The sequence below is a fragment of the Musa acuminata genome, chromosome BXJ1-9 (assembly GCF_036884655.1).
Source record: "Musa acuminata AAA Group cultivar baxijiao chromosome BXJ1-9, Cavendish_Baxijiao_AAA, whole genome shotgun sequence".
NCBI lineage: Eukaryota > Viridiplantae > Streptophyta > Magnoliopsida > Zingiberales > Musaceae > Musa > Musa acuminata.
Window position 1 is genome coordinate 18,538,197 of NC_088335.1, and position 11,284 is coordinate 18,549,480.

Genomic DNA, 11,284 nt, shown 5'->3' on the forward strand with positions numbered 1-11,284 from the left:
ACCCTAATGGGTCCTTTCCCTAGTGGGTATTGGATCTGCATCCAATAAGACAAGGGCTCCGTCGGATATCTCATATCCGAACCTCTACTCATCGCAATGCCTACCATATGTGTGTGACCCTCTAGGCCCAATATCGAGCTGGCCGTGAGTCATACCTGTCAGAACTCCTTCTAACTCAGTGAATTATTATCTCTGTAATAATTCACTCGACTCATCGACTACGGAAGTACTAGGCCACTACGCCGTAGTCCCCAGACGATACAGGGGAATCCAATCCATTGGACCTGTCTGTCCTCAGTTACCATGTACCTATAGTCCCTCATCCATCTAATATCCCAGAGACCGTATATCGAGCATGGTGCTGTCAGACCCATACGGTTTCTACTCGAGTCTCGCTCTAATCGGATTCTCCCGGAGAACTCTTTCTCTCTCAACCCGAATGACCCTGGCCAGGGATTTGTCTGAGCAAGAACACATGGGATATTCCTCTCATGATACCGAGAGTGGATGATCCTCTATCGACACTCAATAGCCCTCGTAAGGTCGACTACCACTCCCAATGACCAGCTGTACTAGATCTGGGAACAGCCAAACCTATAAGTCTGGTATCAAAGAGTGGAGCACTCATACAGGACATCCTTGGTGTCTCAAGTCTAAGAACCAGATACACCACTAGGACTACGGAATCGTTGTCTGACAATAAGGCATCATCAACCATCCAGCATTCCGTAAGCGGATCAATCAGTGAACTCATTCTCCAATGAGCACCTGTACTGTATCCCTAGTGTCCCTACACGAGCAGCTATGAGACCAGCTACATCCATCATATGGACGGGTATACAGCACACCAGTCTATCCGGTTATCACGATGTCCCTCTCGAGTAACCTATGACCGGGATTATTTAGGATATGTGTTTAAAGGTGAATCGATCTCATTATCGTGATCTCATCACGATCCGATTCCCATTGCACAAATCCAAGGACATCACAATATATATGCATTTATGCAATAGTTATAAAGTGATATACGCCAAAATATAATAAGCAAAAAGATTCTGTATCAAGTCACACGTGCCATCACTCACGTGATTGGCTTGCTGGGCACTTATGACTAGCACTAACATGTTCCTCCGGCACAATATGATTTTTCCTATTTTAATTGTCTCATCCTGATCGAAGCATCCTGCGTCACTCAAAATGTAAATTAAATCAAAAACATATATCAAATGGTTTCATCATCAAAATACGAGATTCAACATCATGATCTAACGGCAAAATAGAATCGCGATTGGTGAAGAATATAAATGAAAAAGCAATTTTATGATTACTCTCATGAGATATTAGCATATATTATGGAACATTGGATCACAAGGAGATTTTTTTTATAAATAGGATTCATTTCAGATTTTTAGCCAATAATGTTGCTTTGCTTCTCAATTTGTCTAACAAAAGAGAAATATTAAATATGAAGGCAAAACCAACAAAATATATGTTTGACAATTAATTCTCAAGGTAACGACACACTAGAAATCAACTTGAGAAGTTGATAGTTGAATTGTATAGTGTTGAGGACACTAATTCCATACATAGTTTTTGTTATTTGTATATATTATATATTTTTGCTTATTTTATTTTGTCAAAGAAACTATGTCTTCTCTTATTCATTGTTGTCAATAGTTGATAATTTGTTAACTTTGGGCAATTATTGTTGAATCTCGTATTTTGATGATGAAACCACTTGATATGTGTTTATGTTTTAATCTATGTTTTGAGTGACGCAGGATACTCCGATCAGGATGAGACAATTAAAGTAGGAAAAATCATGTTGTGCAGGAGGAACATGTCAGAAAATTGGACGTCGGGCCGGTGGATCGGTCGACGTATCGACAGAAAGCTTCAGGTCGTAGACTCGGGCATCGGGCCAAGAAGAGTGGGTATTGTGCCAAGGATATCGGAGTTGCGGAGTTAACTGGCCGATTGGGCAATAGGCTGCAGGAGAGGACGATGCGCTGAAGAATCGGACGAAGCGTCGAGGGACCAATGACATGCCGGACAACTTGGTTAATTGCTTAGGATTAATTGTCTCGATCGAAGTTTTGTTTTACATGTGCAAGATTAACTACGATGGAAGTAAGACATGCAGCAGGAGTTGCGCCTGAGTCAAGACTATGATCACATTGGGAGTTCGAGAGTTCGACGGAAGTCCGGACGGTCGTCGGAGGTTATGTGGGAACAAATCCGAGAAGTCCAGGAGCTTGCCAAAGAAGCTCATCGAAACTCGTCAAGTGGATCATCGCAAGTCCAGGAGTTTGCCGGAAGTCCGTAGGAGCATCACCGAGGGTTCATCGGATGATCAACGGAAGTTCGCCAAAAGCTCGCCAGAAGAAGCGATTGACACACCGGAGCAAGTTGCCGTAAATGTCTTAAGAAAAATCGTAGTAAGCACGATGATTAAGTTAGAAATGAGAGGTGATCCCATTAACTTAATCTTGGGGCAATTGGGCTCTTGACAGACCCAAATTGGGCCGAATGGATTAGCCCATTCGGACCCAGATTTCTTGGCTAGAGGTGGCACCGCCTGGGTCGGCGGTGGCACCGCCCAGGGCTCAATCTCTGAGCTCTGGCTGGGCGGTGCAACCACCTCTGATAGAGGTGCAACCGCCTGAGCTCGGTCTCCGAGCTATGGCTGGGCGGTGCAACCGCCCCAGTCAACGGTGGCACCGCCTGAGCTCAGTCTCCGAGCTCTAGCAGGAGGTGCAACCGCCCCTGACAAGAAGTGGCACCGCCCAGAGGCTCAATCTTCGAGCTCTGCCAGGCGGTGCAACCGTCAGACCCCGGAATTCCGGGAGATGATAGTTTTGAGCTCCAAATTCAAACTGGTTTGGAGCCTATAAATTCCCCTCCCATCCCTGGGTAGAAGACACAAGCACAAAGAGATTAAAAGAGAGAAAACGCTGCTGCAATCTCTCGAATTTCCCTCCTTTAGCTTAAGTGTTAGAATTCTGTTTAAGAGAGGAGAGTGAGTGCTTGTAAGGGTTGTCTCTTAAATCCAGTAAAAGGAGAAGAGGAGTGTAAGAAGAAGATTGATCTTCGTCTAGTAAAGGAAGATCGTTAGTCGTCCTTATAATAAGTTGAGAAGGTGGCCATTGACTTCTTTAAAGGGTACTTAGCCATCCTTATAATAAGTTGACATGTTTATCTCATTTAATTTGTATACATTGTCGTATGAATCTGCTATTAACTGATCCTGCTTTCTTATGTTTGATAGAGATGGTTCCGTGAGTATGTTCCTCTCTTTCATCCTATTTATTCATGGCATGGCATGCACAGACTGTTAATGTTCATGTGTACGTATATGTTTATCATATTATGTTATTATATGTGTTGCAGATTATTGTATAGTTGTGTCCGTCGGAGTTGAGGCGGTTCTTTTGGTAGATAACAGAGTCGCTGCTGCTGAGGTAGAATTTGATTTCACTGTCTCATTAACTTCGTTCTAGTTTCTATTATGTTAATATCATTTTGATATTGTTGGATGTGCAGGAGGACCCAGTTACGATGGAAGATAGAAGAATCTGCGAAGGCTATAGGTTGTTGTGAGGACTATAGAAGAGGAGACTACGAGGGCTTTAAAGGACAAGGACGTGAGGACTTTAGAGGCTGCCTGTGGAGAAGTCATTTGATACTATCGATTGTCAAAGCTACAACGAGAAGTGGGGATCCTACAAGCATGTAATACAAATAATATTTCTCATCTTTATTAAGGCCATGGATAATAAATCTAACTAGAAAAAAGAATCTTATAATCTCAATTTTAAAATAAAAAAAAGAAAACAGATTCCAATTGAAATGAAAAATAATAAGAAGATGAAAAAGAATAAGGAGGAATAAGACGAAGATGTTGAAATGCACCTCCAACATGAGAGAAGCAACCATGAAGGTATAGCGATATTAGTCTTTTTTTATATGATTTATACAATTTTATTTTTTAAAAGTACAATAAAGATAAGATTGCAAAAGATGAGGAAGCTACAATGATAATATTCAATCCAATCGTAAGTTTCATTTTTAGATTTTTTAGATTTATTAATTGATTATATATTTCACGTTATAGTTTTAAAATATATTTCTTTTCAAATTTCATCTATCGCCAAACATTGCATGTCTGCTTTTATTATGGGTCTTAATATTGTCAGTCTATGGGTAAGTTTTACTTATGACACCAAATACATAATCTTATTGGTAAATGAATAGTCTTTCCACTTGCTCCTTTTAGGAAGATCAGAGGACCTATCTTTCCTATACTTCATTGTAGACATTATTGGGTTGAGACATCTTTATAGATGGAGATGTCGACACATATTATATCATCCTTGCAAGAAGACTACCAAATCTAACACATCATTTGTTCCTTAGATTAAAATGTACATAAGATTTTAGATAATCTCATTTTACTACACCCTATTCAAATATATGATTCTAATGTTATTTCACTAATTCGTTTATCTTACATCAATACAAAAATATACTTCAATTTGAAAGTTAAACAGTGAAACAAATTCAGAAGGACCTACAGATTTGATATTTGTACCCTTAAACTCACATGAACATTAATACCCAATGGTACTTCAAGGAAAAAGTTTTCAAGAAATATAGGGTGGTTTTTACTCACGCAAATTATATTCTTTGGTATTTTAGTTTTCTAACTTTATTATAATCATGATAACAAACAAAAAAAAACTTATCATGAATGACTATGAATCAGCTAGGGTGCTTGAGTAAGTATATTGTCACTAATCACGCATATGTCGGATGAAAAATCAAAGAGATAAAATGCCGAAAGCTATATATGCATAGTTAGTATTGAACTCTGCATTACTAAAGTAATTTTCATGTTTTATATTACTAATACATTATAATATTTTGTTTCTCAACGATCATATTTGCAATGAAGTTCATAGAGGAGCCGATATATAATTGACTTTTAGATTTTAAATAAGACAACATGTCAGTATTGCCTTGACATTGCACAAACAATTCTTGAAAATGAATTTGGTAATGCATATTATATTGATAGACCAGAGGGCCCATATGATTTTTATATGGGTTGTAAGCAAATATTAAGAAGTGGTCTTGTGCAAATATAATAACTATTGTAAATTTTTCTATGTACGGTAGGTGGGTGTAGGTTGATATATAAATGCACTGTTTTGATATCATTATGGTGTTTTCGTTTGTGTTACATTGTTTTAGTATATATGCGTTATAGTGTTTTGCCTTGGTTACAATGTTTTGGTCATTGTGATATAATGCTTTTGGTCGTTATAGTGTTTTCATTTGCCATACATGTTTTGGCATATGGCTTTGTTGGTTGCAATTAATAATTGTGATATAGTGCTTTGCTTTTGTTATAGTGTTTTAGTCATTGTGATACGGTGCTTTTGGTTGTTATAGTGTGTTTGTTTGCATTTGTAGTGTTTGGTATAACAATTTGTTAGTTAGGAGATAATATTTGTGTTACAGTATTTTGCTCCGTGCCTTGTAGTGTTTTGCTACTGTTCTAATGGTTTGGTCATTGTGATACAATGTTTTCGTTGTTACAGTATTGTTTATAGTGTATCTTCGACAGGTTCAAAAACTGTTCTATGTTCGTAAGATGTTGTTATAGTGTTTTTTGTTTACATCACAAAAACACTATAAATCTAGTTTAGAAATACTATCAAATGCCAAACCCAACGAATTTTTTTTTTTAATGCGAAACCATTGTATTACTATCTCACAATTGTAGAGTGATTTATAGTATTTAGAAAACATGCCGATATCGTTAGCATATTTAAGAAATTGTTATAGTGCCTTGGATAACATCATAAAAATACAATAAAGCTAGTTCAAGAACACTATAAAGTATTGGAGAAACTATGTTTTCAATAACATTACAAAAACACTATAAAGCTAGTTCAAAAATACTATAAAGATCTAGAGAAAGCGTTTATCAATGTCTTTTTTTATTTCAAAACCTTTATTAAGTCTTGATAGGTCGTCGGTTATATTTACTTTGTTTTATTGGATGTGATGATATCGCTATAATATTTTACGATATACTTTCGATGACGTCACAAATGCATCGTAAAATTCCGAAGGAACTACACATTGATGTCCTTTTGTTTCAAAACCTTCCTAATAAGCTTTGACAAATTGCGGGCTATATTTACACTATTGTGTTGGATGTGATGATATCGTTATACTCTTTTACTATATCGTAATGGTGTTTTCTATGACGTCACATAAAACAATTTAAAGAAAGTTTAGCAACACAATAAACCACTATCCCACATGATAAATAAGGTATTTTGAAGCAAGCATAGTGAACACTGTAGTATTCTGGCTTAAAAAAATAAGAAACCACAGCATTCACACTGTTATAATGTCAAGCGCAGTAAAGTAAAACAAAGTGAGAAAAGCCAAAAACTTTGTGCGTAGTTTATTTGCCAAACATACAAAATGTGTGATGTATGTGTCATACATGCCAAAAATATGTGTAAAGTGACACATGAATGATAGAAAAAAAAAAATTACACAATAATCCAAAGAGGGGGCCAATTTTTTTGAAATTTAGGAGTACTGTTTGTGAAAAACTAAAAGGGAGAGAGACTCTTTGGGGGAAAACTTAAAATGAGGAATTTTTTTTTTTTAAGGAAATCAATTTTTTTTTTTTTAATCGCTGAAAACCTTAATAGCAGAACCCCCACCCCCCTGGATTTCCGCAAAACTTGTTTATTTAAGAAAACTATTGCTTACTGAACAACATGATCTAAATTATAAAGGACAGCTCTGACTCGATATGTTAGACAGACACGTCTGCTCTGTTTATGGATCCTCCGATGACGGGATCTATAAGCCACACCAGCTTCCAAGTGTTGGGAGTGCCCTCAAATGATCCAAACATGTCAAGCTCTCTCTGTTCTCATAATTTTCAGAGCCTGGATGCCTCCATTTCCCCATCTATTGTTGGAACTCGAATGACCAGTGAGTACTGGTTCATTTCTGATAGCTGGTGAGCTTACTGAGCGTGATTGTCCGGAACGGCTCACTGAGATACGCTTGTGTTCGAGCAGATATCTCCTGTGCCACAAAGCGCATCGAAGGTCGAGAGACGGGATCGGCCCGTGCGCAGGCGAGCGCCACCATCACCACGAACACCACCTCCTCCGCCAATTGCCCTGTCGGAGGAGGCAGCCTCTGGTCCAACACATCTTTCAAGAACGGATCACTTCCTTCCTCCTCCCCCTCTGACGGCGGCGACAAGGCTTGCAGGGAGGATAGGAGGTCCCCTGGATGCTTCCCCATCATGGCCTCTAGTGCCACTACACCAAAGCTATACGCATCGCACTTCTCTGTGACCCTCATTGTGTAAGCCAATTCTGCAAAGAGAAAAAAGCAGAGGTTTCATTAGGATTGATAACTTGGACAAGAACTTTAATGGTACTCATTCTTGTGCAGGTCAGTAGAGGATGAGAAAGAATGGAGGATGTACAGAGAGAGTCGTTGTTGTCACCTGGGGCCATGTAGCCGTAGGATCCGGCAACGGAGGTCCAATTAGAAGAACCAGGATTCAGCAGCTTTGCAGTGCCGAAATCCGACACACGAGGCTCGAAATCGGACTCAAGCAGGATGTTGTTCACCGAGATGTCTCGGTGGACGATGGGCGGCGACCGGTCGTGGTGCAAGTAGGCCAAGGCGTGAGCCACCCCCTGCACCACCTTCACCCTCTTGGCCCAGTCCAGCTTGCTTCCTCCTTCCTCCCCATACAGCACTTTCCCAAGGCTGCCTCTCTCCAGATACTCGTACACCAAGTACATGTACCCGCTTCTCATGCAGAAGCCGTGCAGCTTCACTATGTTCCGGTGCCTCACCTCCGTCAGGGCTCTGATCTCGTTCTCGAAGCTCTTCCGGTTTATCTCTGACACGTCGCCGGCACCCGAGACATGCATGCGCTTCACGGCAACTACTTCGCCGGTCGACAGCTTGGCTTTGAAGACGCTACCGAAGCCACCTTTCCCGATGCAGAAGACCTCGTTGAAGTTGTCTGTGGCATTCACTATGTCAAGGAAGGTGAACTTGCGTTCCTTTTCCCAAATCAAAGACTCAGAGGTCTCCCAATTACTACTACTCTCCGTCTCATACTTATCTTCCTCTTTCCTTCTGCAAGCTATCATGACTATAAGAACAATGATTGCCAACACCAAAACCCCGGCGATTGGTACAACAATGGCAATGATGAGCTTCCTGTGATTCTTGTGAGAACTCATGTTGCCAGAAGAATTAGAGCTGCAAGAAAGTAAACCTGTCACATTACCACAGATCCCTGGGTTACCGGCGTAGGCCTCGGCAGAGGCTTTCTCGAAAGCGTTCCCCGTTGGAATGGGCCCTGTGAGATTGTTGTAGGAGAAGTCCACAGATTCTAGGCTGAACATACTGGACAAAGCTGCTGGGATTGGCCCAGAGAGATTGTTGTGGGAGACATTGAGCTTGAGCAGCTTTGTCAGCTTCCCTAGATTGGAAGGGATCATTCCGGTGAGAGAATTGCTGCTCAAATCTAGTAGGATCTGAAGCGAGTCCAAATTGCCAAGCTGATATGGTATGTCCCCAGACAGATCATTCTTGCGTAGATTCAACAGCAGTAGTTTCTTCAGATTGCCCAGCTCACCAGGGATCCGACCAGTGAGCTGATTCCCCGACAGATCAAGATTTTCGAGTAGAGATACGGCACCCAGCTGTGGAGGAATTGACCCCGACAACAGATTGTTGCTCAGATCGAGCTTATATAGAAACTTCGAGGTCCCCAATTCAGGTGGGATATGTCCTTTCAGATAGTTCGAGGCCAAGCCAAGCTCCCGTAGGTTGGTCATGTTGCCGATTGCTGCAGGTATCTCACCGGAGATGTCGTTTCCGGTGACGTAAAAGTGAGTGAGATTCTTGCACTCCCCCCAGTCCGGCGAGAGGGTCCCGGTCAACTGATTCCCACTGAGATCCAAGAAAACAAGCTCAGGATGCACCCCGAAAGCTTCTGAGATGTCTCCGCTGAAGTTGTTCAGCTCAAACCGGGCTCGAACTAGCTCAGTGCAATTGCGCAAGCAGGCCGGCAGTGCGCCAGAGAAGTTGTTGTAGTTGACAGTGATCACCCGAAGGCCGAAGCCGTCGCATAATCCTGGTGGCAACTCCCCTGAGAAGGTATTGTTCGCGAAGCTGACATAGTATAGTAGCCCATTCCGGCCGAGGTCGTTCGGTACACGACCCCTGAGCTTGTTGTCGAAGACCGATATGTATTGGAGGTTCGGAAGCTGTCCGATGGCGCTCGGCAGCTCCCCCTCCAATTGGTTCGTGTTAATGTCTAGCTTCTGCAATGCCGTCATGTTCCCTATCTCCGGTGGGATCTTGCCGGTGAGGCTGTTGTAGAAGAGAGACAAGGCAGTCAGCTGTTTGAGGTTGCCGATCGTCCGAGGAATCGGACCTGTCAGTGAGTTCACCGACAGATCCAACTCCACCAAGTTGACCAAATTCCCGATCTCAGGTGGAATGAGACCAGATAGGTTGCTGCCGAAGAGATACAGGTAACTCAAGTTTGTGGCGAATCCGATCTCTGGTGGAATCCGTCCAGTTATTAGATTGTTCTGTACCTGAAAGGATATAAGCTGAGGCCAACTACCGAAGTACTCAGGCGGTATCTCGCCGGAGAGAGAATTGCTGGAGATCCCAAACTCCCTCATCTTGGTGAGTCTCACAAAGGATTGCGGTAAGCTGCCAGTGAGTTGGTTGAAGGACAACTCAATGTAGTTGAGATGAGTACAGTTTCCAAGTTCAGTAGGAATGGTGGAATTCAGTCCTGCCGACTTCATATCGAGGCGTTCGAGGTACCGAAGCTGGCCCAGAGAAGAAGGAATTGGCCCGCCTAGAGAATTGTTGAACAGTTCGAGAGTTCGGAGTTCAGACATCGATCCAAGGATCGGCGGGATACCTCCGGTTAGGTTGTTAATTCCGAGGCGAAGGTCTCGGAGCCTTCGAAGCCTTACAAGGGAAACAGGAACGGGGCCTGTGAGGTTGTTGTAGGTGAGATCGAGGTAAACCAACTTGGTACAGTTCAGGACGAAGGGAGGGAATTCGTCGGTCAGGCTATTGACGGCCAGCGAAAGGTACGTCAGCGCAGGCATGACAGCGAACTTGGAGTAGTCTGGTGTTTCCAAGTAATTTAGCTGGAGATCGACATACCGTGCCTTGTGCAGATGGCTAAGCTGGTACGGGATCACACCGGCGAGGTTGTTGTTGTAGAGACGAAGGTCGAGAAGCTCCGACAACTGCCCGATCTGGGGAGGGATGGATCCATCAAAGCTATTGCCGCTGAGATTTAATGAGCTGAGATTGGAAAGGGCAGAGATGGCCGAGGGGATGGATCCATAGAGGAGGTTACTGCTGAGATCGAGCCTGACGAGGTTGGACATGGTAGAGAAGTTGAAGTCGTCGAGCGAGCCGTTGAGATTGGAGTTGGGCAAGCTTAGCTCCAGCACTCGGCCGCTGTAGTCGCAGCGGACGCCGAACCATCTACATGGGCTGCTGGAGTTGGCGAGAGACCATGAGCTAAGAGAGTCGGGCTGAACCAAGCTAGATTTCCATCTCAATAGAGCTTGTGCTTCTTCTGTCTCTGCTTTGGCTTGCAGAGGAGCAAGGCAGGAGAGGAAGAAGAGAAGGAAAAGGCAAGGATATTGGGCTGAGATAAGCTCCATGGCTTAATCCAGAAATGGAGAGAGGTTGGCCTAGATAGCAGATGGTGCATTCATGGATGGAAGTGGGTTTGAGTGGCTTTTGCTCGGGGGAAGAAGGTTGCTGCCTGCATGGTTTGACTTGGGAGTCTAATGTCACAAATTGGAGTTGGAAGTTTGAATCCAGAGATAAACAAACAACTGGTCTCATCCGGATTTCAAGGTCTACTCTTTCTTCACCGACCCATTCAAGGCTTCTTAATTTATACTTCACGAGAGAAGATCCATGATTCAGTTTAATTACAGCCTTCCTTTTCTATTGTTTTCCTCCCTGCTCCAGTTGCCAAGCTACAAAAATCAGAACGTAAGTCCAGCCATTAGCTGAAGAAAAAGACATGAGCACCTCAATGACTTCAATGTTCACACACCTAACCCAGCCTGACACTTTAATCGTACTGCCTGGCAAGAAAGTCCTACTGGTAGTTGGCCTGCAGGTCAACTTAATTTTACGGATCCATAAGTAAGCCTAT

General features: G+C 42.5%; 1 protein-coding gene across 1 annotated transcript; it reads right to left on the reverse strand.

Annotated features, from left to right (window-relative positions):
- Positions 1-6,758: 6,758 nt before the first annotated feature.
- LOC103998356 (probable leucine-rich repeat receptor-like protein kinase At1g35710) lies at positions 6,759-11,016 on the reverse strand. The gene is made up of 2 exons (XM_009419813.3): positions 7,556-11,016; positions 6,759-7,421 (listed from the first exon to the last, which is right to left on the reverse strand). The coding sequence occupies exons 1-2, from the start codon at positions 10,776-10,778 to the stop codon at positions 7,039-7,041; spliced, it is 3,606 nt and encodes a 1,201-aa protein (XP_009418088.2). The 5' UTR covers positions 10,779-11,016; the 3' UTR covers positions 6,759-7,038.
- Positions 11,017-11,284: the final 268 nt, after the last annotated feature.